Below are 15,926 nucleotides of genomic sequence, written 5' to 3'. Positions count from 1 at the left end.
ATGTTCAGTTCATAATCTTTCATGACCAAAACTAATCGTCTTGGACAGTGCTGGGAAATGCCTCCCAATACTGAAATCTCCATAATTGCAAGAGGTTTCCAGTGGGTTTTGCTTTTCAGGTTTTCATATGTGACATTTCTTTTTGAAAGCTGAATTGGAATGATGCTTTGTTCCAAACCTCCTTGCTCTTCTTGTAGGAATTCAGTATTTTGATAATTTGCTGAGCTTAAATTCTACATCTCTCTTCCTTTCCTAGATCAAACCTGATAAAATTTTCCACATGTTGCAGTAAATGTTTATATAACAGATTTTTTGGGGGGCTATCAAGTCTTTCTCACACTAAGCACTATCACATTTAAGGCAGATTACTGTGATCTGTCATATATTGTTTGTTCTGTCCCCTCTCCACGGGCATGTGACTGAAGTGTTCATGACAGTAGGAAAGGGCTGTCAGATGGGAAATAAGATGTTTCTCAGTCACCCTGTGCTGTGTCCAGTAGTAATTTGCAGGGAGTTTGAAGTTGTTGGCAGCTGTGGCTCTGAAATAACACTGAGCTGTCTCCTCTCTGCTATTTCACATGAAACTGAGAATTTTGCAGTGGTTGTTTCATTTCCCCATCTGCTCATCCCCTGCCTTATCTCATGAGGCTGATGTCTTGCCACCCCATCTGCCATCCAAATACCAAGTTCCAGAAAACAACTCGAGAAAGTTTGTGATGCAAATGCAATGCATTGATGTGTTTTTCATTTCACTCTGACATTTGAGACTGTTGACTTTTCCTCCAAATTGTGTGTACACAGTCCCACTGAAATGCACTTTTCCCTAGAGGGAGAGGAAGTGGAAGGGTTCACAACTGCCTGAGAGGTATCCATGCCCCTTAAAGGGTACCAGGGAAAAGTCTGTGCCAGGGAGAGGTTTTGGGGGTTTGGGTGGTGTTTTTTTAGCTGTCTACTTCCAGGGACTGCTGCCCATCTCTTAAAACTTCCAGAAGGTACAAAACTAGATCAGTCTGGGATTTGAATGTGCAGTAGAGAATTCAGGTGTTTCATGTCATGGAGTTTGGGTTGGAAGGGGCCCTGAAGACCATCTAATTCCAACCCTGCTGCCATGGGTTCCTGTAGGACTGTGGGATGTTTATGATGGGGGTGAGCAGCTCCACTCCACCTCTGCCAAGTGCATTTTAAGGATGCAGCAGAGAAGCACTGCAGCACAAACAAAACAATTAAGGAAATGCTTGTGGTGTGTTGTTGTCCCCATGATCCCTGAAAATATCAGCTAAAACAAACAGGAATTGCAAGGAAATTGCTGTGAAGAGCATTGGAGCAGGTGCTGCATGTTGAGCCCTGCTAAGAGCACAGCAGCCTCTCCTGGGTGCAGTGAAGGAGAACCATCTGTGCCACCCAGTGTTTCCTTGCAGGAGGGAGATAAAATTCATCTCAGAGCCACTCACCTGTTCTGCAATTCACTCTTTTCACTGGATGTGTTGCAGTAAGCAATGGTCGATGTCCTCTCACATTTGGGCTTGCTGAGCTTCTTGGTAAGGCTTTACCATTCATTTTCCATCTTAGGTTCAATTTCTGTGTTTTTTTTTTTTTACATGGCTGAAACTATGGTCCGTGAAGTTATTTTATTATGAGTCCTTTAAGGATTTTGCCATTTTGTAGGTGACTGAGGTGTTTAGGGAGTTTATACAGGCAAAATGTTTTACTGCTCTTTCCAGTGTGAACAGGCAGGAATAGGCTTGGTCCATCTGTATCCCACATCCCAGCATCCATAGTGGAGCTCCCAGTTGATCCCACCTCTCTGAAACCAGGCTCAGCGTGCAGATACTCGAGGTGGGAGGCTGTGCAACCCAAATCCCTGTGAGACTTGTCCTGGTGGATGGAATACTGTGTGGAACAAGCCTCCTGCTTTCGGTGGGGCAGCTTTTCCAGGAGGATTTGCAGCTTGTAGGATATTTTTTTTGTTGTGGCTCTTAACACTGTGCCCCAGGCTCCACTAAATAGACAACCTCATTAAAAGAGAAATAGCGATAGTAAAGCAGTGACTTTCTCATACCATCTAACTCACATTTTTGACATGATTGCTGGACCCTCCAAGTACTTAATTGATTGACTTAATTGATTTAGTGGCACTGGAGGCTACAGCATGGAAATAAAGGGGCAAGATGAGGATAAGGGGTGAAAAAATTTATGATAGGTGCCAAGCAGCCTGAGGGAAATTAGAAATGCTACAGATCTCAGAGGCAGCTAAATCAATTCAGTGTGATATACAGGGAGCGACCTGGGGGAAGAGGAGAAGCAGGGGATGGAATGGAGAAAAGGAGAGGAAACAATGGCTGGTGGGAGAGACCAGAGTAAACTTAAGGGGAAGAGAAGAGGCAGCAGGCTTGGTGCAGATGGTTATTTTGGACTTTCAGCACTGGGCAAAAGCTTGTATGAATAAAATATAATAATGCCATTATGTTTAGCCTAGAGAAAAGAACTCATGCATCACAAGAATGTCTTGTTACCCGGTTTGAGACTTTATCTGTGTTTCCATTTAAAATCTCCCAACATTTGCAACAGTGACTAAAGTCACAGGAGACCTAAAATAATTTGGAGGCTGTGGATTTTGTTAACAGCTGCAACTTAAATGTTAAATTACTTTCTAATCTCTGCAATATGTAATTGACTGTGTTGAACCATAATACAAATTAAGTCTTCTCTATAATTTGTTCTGTCGTGCTGCAGTGCTCCAAAACAATTTGGTACCTCACTTAAGGATTGGTATATGGTTTGTAGCAGCTCTCAGCACAGACAGAGTAAAAACTTCAAATAGTGTGTGATGAAATCCATCAGCATTGGCATACAGGGGTGTCAGAAACATCCATGAGTTGAGAAATAATTCTTCTATGTGCTTGTGGCCACTAGAGACAGGATTCTGATCTTGCATTTCATGGTGCTGAATCTCTCCTGAGTGCAGCAGGAGCCCCATTTCTGCTGTGCAGGAGCCAAAAGTCAGACACTCAGTAAATAATGCTTAAAATGGAGCCTTGGAATATGTAGAAAGGACACAGGAGGTGAACTGAGGGCTGTGAAAACGCAGGTGTGTTTATATCTACATTTGAATACAGATGTGTGTGTGCAACCTTGCATTTCACATCTGTGTTCCAACTCAGTGTCTCTCAAGTGAAAAGCTCTCCCTAAATGCTCCATCCAGTAAAATACATAAAAGGATAATTGCAGCCACTCTCACTTAATTTCTGTTTCTATTGACACTGTATGTAAAATATCATAACCGTTGGAAATGTAACAATTTTTGAACAGTGAATGTGGATTCCCAAATAAATTGGAGCACCTCCATCTTCTCTCTTTGTGGGTGATACTCTTTCATGGTAGAACAATCTTCAAATTTAATTCCACGAGGAAGGCATCTGATCAGAGTTTAATTTCAGTGCAAAACGCTGCCTGGCAATCAATAAAGCAATGTCAGAGAACTTTGATTTAATAGGAGCCAGAGATAACGTTCCCTGTCATATGCAGAATAGAGAGATGGGAACATTTCATTTCATCGTAACAGATAGCATGTAACTTGGTTTTCAAAAAAACCTAATAAATCAATATCCCTGTATTATCTAAGTAAGATCCCATCATTAATTTTAAACGCTCAACACGTCGGGAGAGTCTGGAGTGCACCTTCAGCTGAGCCCCGTTCTGCCTGCAGTCACTGGCAGCACTCAGCTCTGCCACGAGCAAGCAGTCTTGATACAGGGACATTAAGAGCCATTTACTGTGAAATGAAAATGAAATATGTCCAGTCTTTTGTTTTATATGGAGCCATCCATCTCCTGCAGGCTGCCTCTCCTTTCAGATCCCACTGCCTGCCCTACAGAAGTCCCGTCACTCGCCCTGCGCGCCCTCAGCCTTTTCCCTGCCGCACACGGATGTCCTCCCTGCTTCTGAATTTTAAAACTTCTACTTTCCTTGTTTGTTTTTTTTTTTTAACTCTAAAAATAACTGGCTGTTTAGAGATTGCCTGGATACCATGCTGGTTTTCAAAATGTGCTTTTCTCAAAGCCAGCAGGAATCTGGACCTCCAAAGAATTCCCTGTGAGGCTTTGCCTGCTCTCAGAAATAGCATTATCCCCAGATGATACAAGAGCAGGTCAATATATCAGAAGATAGAAATTGAAACTAATAGATTGTTTTAGATAAGCTTTCCAAGGACATTATTTTAAGTGGAAATACTTCTCTATTACTTTGATGACAAAATGCTGTTTAGTCCAAAGTGAAAAAGATTCTGGCACTACAAGAGATGCTTCCAAGAGCCTCAGATTCATGTCCTGACTCTGGGCAGAGTTTTGCTCACACAGTAAAAATTAAGTCTTTTTATTATTACAATTCACCAAAGTGTGCTTTTAAGTAAAATACGGACTTTTGCATCTGACATTGATTTCCAGCTGAATAATTACATTTACATTAATTCTCTGAGGAAAATAAATATTTGGAGCTGCATTACTGCTTGAAGGGAAATCCCTCACGCAGTGTGAAGCTACAGATTTCTGCAGCCCCTGCTTATTTATGTACCTAGAAATACTGATTTTGTGCCTGGGATGCTGTGTAGGTAATAACTAGGTAATGTCTTTTTCATTTAATTATATTTCACTTAAAGATACCAAGAAAAATCTTCATTGGGAACTTTTAGTAAACTTACTAAAGCAAGTCAAGTTTGGTTAGATTTTGAGAAAAAAAGAGGCTTAAAAAGTTCAGATACTAATTTGTTTTCATATCAGAATGTGGTGGAATCCAGATAAAGTGGTGAAGGAGAAATTACACTGCCTTTTAATCAGTCTGATGGATATTCTCTACTGTTCTGGTTTGTTTTTTAGCTACTCCAGCATCACCACGCAGTTCATGAAATTTCCTACATTGCAAAGGATATCACAGACCACCGAGCGTTTGGATATGTGTGTGGAAAGGAGGGAAATCACAGATTTGTGGCAATAAAAACAGCCCAGGCAGTAAGTATCAAATCACTGTCATTTTCTGCCGTGGAACTCAGCTGAAAAGCCGTTTGTAAGAAGCTGTTCAAGAGGCCACTCTTGGGTTGTTTATGATTGTGCTAAACCAGTCACAAGGGTCTGTGTAGATCTTAAATAGTAAATTAATGGAACCAGCTTGGGCAAAAGGGAATGTGTTTCATTGTTCCCAATTTTTTATGATGTGTTTTGTTATAATTAGTTATTATTTACCTTTCTAGCTAAACTAGACTGGATGAAGATAAATTTGTTTGTGTTCCTATACTCACAGAAACTCGCATTGTGTGTAGTCTACTGTAATTCCAGTGGATGAGAAACCACTAATAAATATGCCTTTACATTCATCCATGTGCCTTTTATATTCATAATGCTTTTTATATTCATAACTATAATTATCATTAATTTTCAAGCATAGTTAGTTCAGTAGGAATTAACCCAGGCCCGGGTGCTGAGAAAGAAATTAATCCTATATGAAGTTTAATTGTGGAGGTGCTCTAACTGCTCTTTCAGCAGGATGGGATAAGAGGTGTTTATTTTCCCCTGCAGAAATTCTCCACCCTGTTTTTGCTTCCATAGGCTGAACCTGTAATCCTGGACTTGCGAGACCTGTTTCAGCTCATCTATGAACTGAAACAAAGGGAAGAAATGGAAAAAAAGGCACAAAAGGACAAACAGTGTGAGCAGGCGGTATACCAGGTACACCAATAAGCTTAGACTACAGCCACGAAAAGTTTGGGTTTGGAGTTTCCCCCCGAGCTGCTCCAGAGAGGCTCTGAGCATCCTCAGCACTTCTGACAGCAGTGGGTTTGAGCAGTGCTGGCTTCCAAAGGACCAGCGTGAGCCCAGCAGCCATCCTGAGCCCAGACTAGGATTAAACCGAGCTGAAAACTGGCACTGGGGTGTGCTGAACCTGGTTAGCAACTGGAAATGATCCCCTCATTTCCTGCTTAGTGTTCCTTCTAATTCAGGAGGAGAACTTCAACGAAGGGTCAGTGTTGTAAGTCAGGTTTTAAGTGTTGTAAGTCAGGATTTAAGTGTTATAAGTCAGGATTTAAGTGTCTCATACTTTAGGAGAGATTCAATATACTTCTGAATGTGTGTATTTGAATCAAGTCAAACAAGGTGCAGATTGTTAAACTCGGTTGGAATTTGAATAAAGTTACTTTGTACCATAATGTGACTTTATCTGTATCCTAAAGAAAGAAAACTATAAACTTGCTTGCCCATTTTGCTTATTCCTTTGCTGTCCTTTAATTTCTGAATACAGTTCTTTTATCTCTGTTGTTTATGTTCTTTGCTTTTACTGCCTGTCCTCTTACTTTGCTGTAGACAATTTTGGAAGAAGATGTAGAAGATCCTGTATACCAGGTAATTTCTGAAGCTGTATGGCCTTGGAGTTTCAGAAATGGCTAGATACATGTTATCTTCAAACACAGCCAAAACCTTGAACAAGATGTTTTGAAATTTACTGAGAGAGTGCTTGTGAGAAACCTTTAAAGCCTCCACAGAAAGTAGCATATTTAGAGAAAAAGCTGTAAGTAATAGCACAATATGTCTGTATAGAATGGACTATTTCAGTTGGAGTATAGAAATATTAGAGGAAATATGTCATGAATACTACTTAAAATGTGGCTTGCATACCCAGATTTTAAGTTTCAAAATGAGATTTGTCATCATTTTTTTAATACAAACTCTTAACTGAAAAGGGAGCTACTCTGAGAATTAGGGAAGGTGACATCTCATTCTCAAAGTAATAAGTTGACATTTTGTTTTTGTTTTCTGTGGAGCCAGAATTTAATTCAGAGGGTGAATATTTGGGGAAAAAAAAACAAACCAACAGTAGCATTGATGTTGTAACACACTCCCTTGTTGGTGTTTGAGCTATGATTTAATAATAGATCTGAAATTTAAGTCTTGCTTCATCCAAGAAAAATGTCTGGGAGCAAAGATGACTATCAGAAATGTGTCAATATATTCATGTCCAATACCCTGCTGAGTGTGAAGAAGAAAAAGATGTAATTCCGTTCTTGTGATTTTGTGCTGAAACAAAATATGTGATAGTTAACTTCTTTTTTTCCTGGGGATTTTGTGTTCTCCCACTTAGGCATATCAGTGGGAGTCACACTGAAAGGAACCAATTCAACCATTAGTGAATATTGAACAGTGCCTAAGGTGCAGCAAGAAAGATGATAAGAGTCAGGATGCCCTAAATTACTGTTCAGCTTTAATAATGTCAGGAGTTTTGTTCTGTACTCTTCACAATAAAGCAAGAACCTGAAAATGAAAAAGTGTTGTGACAGCCTTTTGCCACGTGGCCTGTTCCACACACACCAGCCTGTTCTCCCAGCTTGGATTTAGCACTTTTATTCATAGATAATAAATATATGTGGAAATAATTGCCATTATGTAAAAGAGGCAAAATTCGTGTTGCCTTCAGAAAATTAATTTTGGGCCACAGGCAGTCTCCCTGGCGAGGAAGAATTAGGGAGTTGCTCTAATGATCATTAAGAGGAGATTTAGGCCTGTTCATTGCCGGTTGATGAAATATGAAACAACCTTTCCTGGTGCTTCCCAACAAACCGGTTGTCCTGCTGCCAGCCTGTGCTTTGAAGTTGTTTCTTTAATGCCTGCCTTTGTTTTGACGTGGAATTCCAAACGGCCTTTTTCCCTTCTGTTTCATCTCTGACTGTCCCTCTCTGGCGCTGGTGCCATAGTACATTGTGTTTGAGGCTGGACACGAGCCCATCCGTGAGCCTGAAACGGAGGAAAACATTTATCAGGTATAAAACCTCTCCCCTCGCTGTTCCCATCGCAACGACCGCAAGCGTTTGATGAAAGTGCATTTCATACATAGCTCGCTTTTAGTTTTCATCCATCACCAAAAGTGTCTTGGCATTTCATTCTGGTGACATTATCTGCCCAGTCACAATGTGATTTTTTTTTCTGTTGTTTGTCATATCAGCTTCTGCAAATTTATATTAACTTTGTCAACTCGCAAACTTTTGAGTACACCATATGAGGTGATAAATGGAGATTCTCTTTTTTTTTTCCTGTTAATTTTTTGAAAATTTTTTACACCTATTCTGAGAAACATGCTGAAGATGTTTTGTTGGCAGACCATCCAAGCAATTCCTAGAAATTTCAGTGGTGCTGCTCTTGTTTCTGTCTAACCAAGGAAATAACTGAGCAAAACCTCAGAGCTCTCAAGGGATATCGCCCCAGACCAGGGAAACTATTTTCAGAGTGCATATGTTATGTTAAAGCCCGAGCTCACATTCTTCACACTGACAAAAAACTGCATTGAAAGCAATATAAAATAATCTTTTGTCGTTCAATTTATCCTCAAGGGATCAGTACCAGGTTTATTAAAATATAATGTAATTCATTTTGTATCACATACTGGAGGCAAATCTGAGGATAGACGGAGATCTTTGTGCGCTGTGAGAAAATTGTGATTCGAGGAAATCGTTCAGTGTGGAGGGGAAGGAGTTTCAAGCAGTGATTAAGCATTTCATCCAGCTGGACTAGAGGTTGATCTGTTTCTAGGAAAAGATTGTAAGGTAGGCAGGAGCAGGTGTAGAACAAAAAGGGAAAAAAAGGAAAAGCATTAAGTAGTGAGAAAATGTAGGAAGATCATAGGAAAAATAAGAGGCTAGTGTAGCTGTAAGCTGAAATAAAAAAGAGCTGAGTGGGAAAGGAAAACACAAATTAAACATTAGAAAATGACATCTTACAGATGCCATCAGAGGGTCGTTAATATGAGATTCATTTAATCTCTCCCTGCTGCTCCCCTGGCACCCTCACTACACACACTCAAAAATGCAGCTTTTTGCACCTCTGGACCAAGGCATGCAAAGCTCTCAAGGTGAGAGTCTGCCTAAGGCTGAACATTTTCAGTGTTGAAAGTTTGACCGTTCTCAGCAAATGTTAAAAAATTGCTAGTCGTCAGGTTTGTGCTAGAAACAAAAATCCCGTGAGAAGTAGATTTGAGGAAAAGAAAAGGTGATTGTTGTTCATCAAAGTGTGGAGCTTTCAGTGACACTTCAAAGAATTCCTGGTGGAAGGAAGCAAAATAGGGCTGTGGCTCCCAGTGTTCATAGATCTTCCAGCAAACACTGGTGAGCAGGGAAGAAGTGGGAACTGTGTTCTGAGGAATGGCCCAGAGAACTGGAGGACTCCTTGGGCAGTGTCTGTTCCATAAAATGGAAATGAAAGGTGAAAGGAGGTAGTGAGGCCTTGCCTCATCTCAGGGTACTGCTGTTACTGTCCTCTAAGTCGCCAGAGAATTGCTCAAGGCTTCATTTGACAGATGTGGATGTGATGAAGTGTTTCCTCCCACAGTGGTCACAGAAAACACCTGTGATTGGTGTCCCGTACTCTGGATATTCACAGCCTAGCATTGTCCTCTGTGTTTGCTACAGGCACTACCTGGGTGCAGCAAATGCTGAAGTGTGGGGAGTGAGGAGTCATTTTTGGGTCTCTCTGGACCTGCTGGATGCTGAGGTGTCCCAGCTGCAGACTGGCCCATAGCCATGAGCTTCCCAGCTCCTTGGGCTTCCCGAGCTCTTGGCTTCCACAAGGCTGGGTCTCCACACCTCGGATTTTACACTCAGATCACCGACAGAATTGTTTCTCTTACAAGGTCTTGGTAATCTCAGAACCGTTCAGACTATTATTAAAAACAAAATCAGAAAAGATCCTGTTTTAAATTTTTTGGGGGGCTTTTGGTTGATTGGTTGGGTTTTCGTTGTTTTTTTTTTTATTTTTAATTTGATGCTGATTTTTGGCAGCTTCTATTATTTACTGTGAATCCTTCCCCACACCAGACATTGCTAAACATGTATCTGCTCAAGAGCCTCACACAGCCTTGCTTCAGCCTCACCAAACCTTTCTGCTGGTGCTGCTCTGGCTTTTCATTTGCTGGCGTGCAACAAATGCACTTCTCCCTTGGTGGAAGAGATTCCCACCCCGTGGGGAATTGTAGATGAAAGATACGTGCAGAAAGTGACAATTTCTATTTCTTTTTAGCATAATAGAGGTCATAACTTTCTTTTTAAGCATTCTTTCTCTGTCTGTCACCTCTCTTTGATACATTACCCCGAAGACTGTCTGTGTCTGCTCTTTTAATATTATCTGTGTAAGTTGCTGTAATTTGTTAGGCAAGGACTCAATCACTGAGCACATACCAACCCTCAGATTGCTTAATAGCATCTCCTCTGCTGCCTGGTGCTCTGGCAAGGTAGAGATGGGATTTTGGGAGGTGGTTTGGTGTTTGTGTAACAGCACTGGTCTCTGTGGAGAGGCAAGTTCTGCTCCATGAGGAGCTGACAATCCAAGATGGGGGGTTCTGAATTGTGGTGCTTTTATTGCTGCAAGATGCAAAGACATCCAGATGGTTAACAGCCTGTCACAGAGACAGAGCTGACAGCAGAAATAGTGCTGGTACCTCTTACTGGTACTGCTAATCAAAGGAAAACAGCAATTCCTTGCAGCCCCCCAGTGTAAGCAGAGATGCAAACAAATGTGGTGGTGCACAGCAAGAAAAGAGAGCAGGTCAGGCAGCACTGAGCTGGGAGGGACAAATGGCTTTCAGGAAAGTTTCTCTGTCTTCATATGAGATGCAAGGAGCTCTTCTCTGAGTATAAACTGGAGTAGAAAAAGGGGGATTGGTAGTGCAGGGAAAAATGCTCAGTCCTCAGTCAGCTCTGGATGTAGATTCAAATTGGGATGACTTCACAGAAAGGTTGGAAGGAGGAAGAGGAGAATGGCTGAAAGGGAAACATTCAGGAGAAAACAGAAAAAAACGTACCCTAATGAAAGTTTAGAAACAGCTTACCTTTCCATATTCCCCCTTCTTTTGTGAAGCTTTCCAGTGTCTTCCTAAATTGACCATTCCTGGTTCCTGCTCTCACTGTCACCTACAGCTCTCTTTCCAGACTGTCAATGCCATGACACTGAATTTTTACCAGTTTCACATATCTAACGTGACACTGGCTTTAGTGGAAGTGACCAGAGAACACCAAGGATAGGAATGGAAGAGATCTTCCACAAAGTACATTCAATTTCTTTGAGAGTTCTTGACAAACTTCTTCAACGTGCACCAAGTTAAAGCCCCACAGTTTCTTGTGAAAGCTGTGATGGGGTGAGAGAACAGCAGGGACAAACAGTACAGAGAGGATTTTATGCAGAGTAAGAAATGATAGCACATCTCAATGAATAAGAAACATTTCTTCAGCTTCCTCTAGACCAGTCTGAGTTTAATATCAGAACCTTAAGATACCTGTTATCTTAGGAAACAAAAAGGTCATAGTTTTATCATACTTGCAATATCATGTCATTGACCTGTGAGGTTTCATTGTTGTCTGAAATGTAATTTTTGTACTCCAAGTGCCTTGTTTGATGGAAAAGCACCACTGATTAGAACAGGTTACTGTTCTTTTTGCTTTTGTCATTTACAGTGGACACTCAGTACTTCTAGGGAGGAAAGGAAATATAATCACAAATCTTAAATATGCAAACAAGTGGTCCTTGGGCAAGCACAGCCCAGCACAAAGCAGCTGAGTCTGCATGAGCAGGTTATAAATCCCCTGGATATAAATCATGACTGGTGGCTCAACTAAAGGCTCACACAAAGTTAAAGTGCATAGTCTCCTGCCCATCTCTCCTGTGTCAGGCTTCAAGAGGCCTTAATTCCTTAGGAAAATTGCAGCATTGTAACCAAATATTTCATAGAGCAGCCACAAGGCCCCATCACTGCAGTACTGGGACTCTTTTTAGATGATTAAATAAAATGTGAGGAAGAAATCTGACTCAAGGTAAAAACATCTCTTACCCTCATCTTGGTAACTCTGCTCTGTCTCTTCATCTGGGGAGATGATGAACTCACCTGACCATAACTTCCATTGTACATCTCTAACCCACAAGCTAAAGGAAAAAACAACCATTTAAGTAGGAAGGAGCTCCTGAACTTCATGCAACCAGAATTATCTGAGAATGGAAATCTCCTTTCTGAACACTGCTGGGCTTAAAAAAATTCAGATAGGTGTTTTATTTCTTCAGTATGTTCTCCATTAATAGTCCTACTTGGATAAGAAGGGAACCATCCTTGATTTCATTACTATCAAAAATTAGTATTAAATGAATTACTCATTTATGTACACACTGTGCATAAATACCAGTTGCTTTTTTCAGTATTTCATCCAAGCTGCTTTTGTAGTGACCTCAGTTTTCCTTTGCTGTTGCAGGTTCCTACCAGCCAAAAGAAGGAAGGTGTTTATGATGTGCCAAAAAGTCAACCTGTAAGTGTAAGTATCTTCCCTAATTATGTACATAAAGGAAGTGTGATTTTAGCTTCTGTGACTTGAATTGTTGTCTGTAAGATTTGATCTGTTCCTCATGGTGTGACTTTCGTCAGTGATACATTGTGGGTTGGTTGGGGTTGTGGTGTCACTAATATCCATCTCATTCATTGCTTGAATCTCCTTTCTGTCTTTTCTAACTCATTTTTAGGCAAGTCACCATTTGTAAATGTGTTATTTGTGGTTAGGAGTTGACAGTAAGCCTTCTATTAATGCTTGAGGTGCTGTCTGGTTTAGAAGGGTTCCTCCAGTACCCAAATGTGTATTATTTCTGTCGTGCCCTAAGTATACAAGAAACCAACCTTAATTCAGCTGATTTCTTTCTGTCTTGTGCCTTGCATGGGCATGAAAATAATATGCTGTTGTAGCCAAAAAACACCATTCCTGTTCTGTGTATTGGCATTTGGAAAAGGTGAAGCATTTATTCCCAAAATATGAAAGGAATGGTAACGAGCAGTGCAGAGAAGTGGCAGATGCTTTGGAACAAGGTGTGTGTTTGCTGAAGGGTGGGTTATGCTGTTCAATATAAATTTGTGCTAGAAATGCCTCAAGAAATCGTTGGATTGCTTTGGTTACACAAAAAATTAATATTTCTGAGGATCTGTGTGAGAGTGGAGAAAAAACAAGGAAAAGGTCAGGAATTTCAGTGTAGTGTAAACACAGGGAAGGTGCCTGTGTTAAGAGAAGGAGACTTTTTCACAACAGGATGTGGCGACTTGCACAGCTTGGGCTGACCAAGAATTGGAATAAAAAAAAGAAAAAAAAATTCTGTGGAGGGGCTGGATGGGGACCTGGACTGTGACACTGCTGGGCTTTGCACAAGCAAACAAACACTGCCAGAAATATTTCATGATGAGCCAGTAGGAGCAGGGAAGCATCCTTATGTTGCCTGCAAAAATCTGGTGAAATAACTCACATCGCATCACTGATTGAGGTATTTTTGGGCATGGAGTAGCTGTTGATTTTTCACTTACTTTTCATGTAATTTGTCATATAGTTCAGTGTTAGAATTTTTCTGCTGTGCTTTTCCTGTGACTCTTTTAGTATCCTTTCAGTGATGCTTCAATTTCACTCAGGGTGCAGTGTGTAATTTAGGTTATTGCAGTGTGACTGGGTGTGCAGTGTTTGCAATCATGTCTGCAGACACTCTGGTACTATTCTGTCTTGGAAATAACAGATGTGAGGTATAGGACTCATGGAACCTACTCTGTAATCATCAAATACATTTAATCTGCCATCTCCATGAAGCTGGTTGCATCTTTTTAAAATTTTTTTTTTGCTAGTTCATGGTTAAATTTAAAGGGATTAAAGCTTTTTCTCTAATCAACTTCTATACATTAATTAATGAAGAAAAGGAGAAGAGGAAGAAAGAGGTAGCTGAGATCCTGTTTCACCTTTTTATATTAGTATGTATTAAAAGAAAAGAAAGAGCAACAGCTCTTAAAATTAGCAATTTAATATTCCACTGCCCATCTGATTTATTGCTCACCCTTCCACATGTGAGACTCTCTGTCATTGAGACACTTGCCATAATTTTGTTTTCAATTTATAGCTGTCATTATTATATAAACCTCTAAAATTCAATCTCAGGGCAAATAATCAAGCTCTTGTACCTGGCTTAAACATGTAAGGACAGTTCCTTTATTAGGAGGTCTTGCTTTCAGTAATTTCATAATGGATGAATGAAGTGGGAAACTTTTTTGTGGCTCCAGTTAGGTTACAGGCACCATGAACTCTCTCTGCTGATGATATATTCAGCTTTTAGTAACAATACAGCAAGTTTTGGTTGAATTCAGGCTGAACTGCCCACGGTCCCTGGACAGAGATGGAGTTTCCATCTTGGGATTGTTTTCCTCTGGTGTGTTCCCAGGTGGGTTTAGTCTCTGAACAGAAAAGTGAGGGATATTGAAGTGGTCATCCAGGTGCCTTGTCTCTCTGTAGCCAGTGGAGGGAACTGGCCACTGCTCAGGTTGGATTGGCCTTGGAACAACCTGCTCCAGTGGGAGAACTCACTGCCCATGGCAGGGGTTTAGAACAAAATGATCTTTAAGGCCCCTTCCAACCCAAACCATTCAGTGATTCTCTGATTCTGTGAAATTCCTCCCATCTGCACAACGTGTCCCTCTCAGATGGAAATAAATGTTCATCTGCACGTGGTTCTTTTGTGGTGCAGATGAATTTTAAATGACCTGCAGGTCTTCTAAAAGTTAGGCTTAGGTGGGGTGAGATTCTTGAGGGCAAAATCCTTATTTCAGAGGATGCTTTGAAACTGGGCAGTATAATTCACACTGATTTTCAGTAAGATACAGCTTCCTAAGGCACCAGAACCATTTGGGCAAATATTTCTCCATGGATAGAGGATCCCACTGAGGCTGAAGGTGTGAAGCATCTCCCTGGTGGTGCCAGGGAGGAGCAGGAGAGTTCAAAATTGTGTATTCATGTACTTAACAATGCTGTGCCGTTGCGTGAGGTCGTTTGTCAGCAGGTGTCAAAGTGCTTTATAGCCTGGCTCCTCGTGATCTCTGATATCAAATAATGTAAATATGGAGCAAATGAGGCGGAAAGGAATGAGCCTCACATCCCGGGATTGGAACGGACCCACTGAACTCAATTATCAGCAGTGGCTGCTTGCCAAGTCACTTCTCTGACATTGGGATGAAAAGATTGCTTACTCAATGCAATTCTTGTATTTCTCCATCTCTCTGCTGCATCCCTTCCCAGCAAATCCTGTTCTCCTGTGGTTTTCCTCAGCTGAGCTCCAGACACACACTTTTCCTGGACTTCTGTTCCCTCCCAGTACCTCTCCCTTCCTTGGTATTAACTCACACTTCTTAAATTTTTTCTTATTTTCTCTCTGCTCTGTCCTTAGACCAATTCTCCTGTTCCCCATTTGCTGAGAGTAGAAATCAAGACAAAGAAAGCAGACTTATCCTAAAATCTTCTGTTAAGTGGTGCATGCTCCACTTAGAAATTCTAGTTCTGTGTGTGAAATTAACTGTTCTAAAAAAAGGGAAATGTTTAATGAGCTCTTTTTGTCATAATTTCCCTTCGTCTCCCCATTAAACATCCACATCAAGTTCTACCTGTCACGGTGTTTTTAGTAATAAGAGTCAGACTGTAAATACCCTTCAGAGAGACTGTCAGTCACGTCACAATAAAGCCTTCTCTCCTCATCAAAATGTCTAAACTATCTGCTTAACAATTTCATGAAGGCTTTCAAACAACTCATCTCGCTGCTGAATAAAGATCCAAGGCTTCAGAGCTGGTTCCTTACAATGCAGGCAGGCACTTGGCTGGTGCCAGCTACGTGGGGAATATCAAACCAGGAGCAGACAGGGAGAAATTCCTCTGTCTTAGGACATGGTGTGGGAGGAGCAGATGAAGCTGGGCCCGAGCACACTCAGGTTTAGAAGCCACAAGCTCTGCCTGGTGGTTCTGGTGTGTTTGGGAAAGCTCAGCTTTGATTCTGGCTGGGATTGCAGTGCCATTCCCACGTCTGGCTTCTCCCGAATTTGCATTGTTGTGGCTTTGCAGAGACAACTCGCAG

General features: G+C 41.1%; 1 protein-coding gene across 10 annotated transcripts in view; it reads left to right on the top strand.

Annotated features, from left to right (window-relative positions):
• DAB1 (DAB adaptor protein 1) overlaps positions 1-15,926 on the top strand; it is a 142,166-nt gene that overhangs the window by 100,624 nt on the left and 25,616 nt on the right. For 5 of the 10 annotated variants that reach the window (XM_088060581.1, XM_088060580.1, XM_014250908.2 and 2 more), the window contains exons 5-9: positions 4,872-5,003; positions 5,598-5,717; positions 6,351-6,389; positions 7,736-7,801; positions 12,266-12,325. In XM_088060581.1, coding sequence (XP_087916707.1) covers positions 4,872-5,003; positions 5,598-5,717; positions 6,351-6,389; positions 7,736-7,801; positions 12,266-12,325 — 417 coding nt within the window. The remainder of the gene's footprint in view (positions 1-4,871; positions 5,004-5,597; positions 5,718-6,350; positions 6,390-7,735; positions 7,802-12,265; positions 12,326-15,926) is intronic. The other 5 variants (XM_014250911.2, XM_014250909.2, XM_088060579.1 and 2 more) reach the window with 4 other exon arrangements.

Source organism: Pseudopodoces humilis, chromosome 10, assembly GCF_049639895.1.
Source record: "Pseudopodoces humilis isolate 2021_Gansu_Grassland_sample_001 chromosome 10, ASM4963989v1, whole genome shotgun sequence".
NCBI classification, from domain to species: Eukaryota; Metazoa; Chordata; class Aves; order Passeriformes; family Paridae; genus Pseudopodoces; species Pseudopodoces humilis.
The sequence above is the reverse complement of the archived record's forward strand: the minus strand, read 5'-3'. Positions and strand labels throughout refer to the sequence as shown.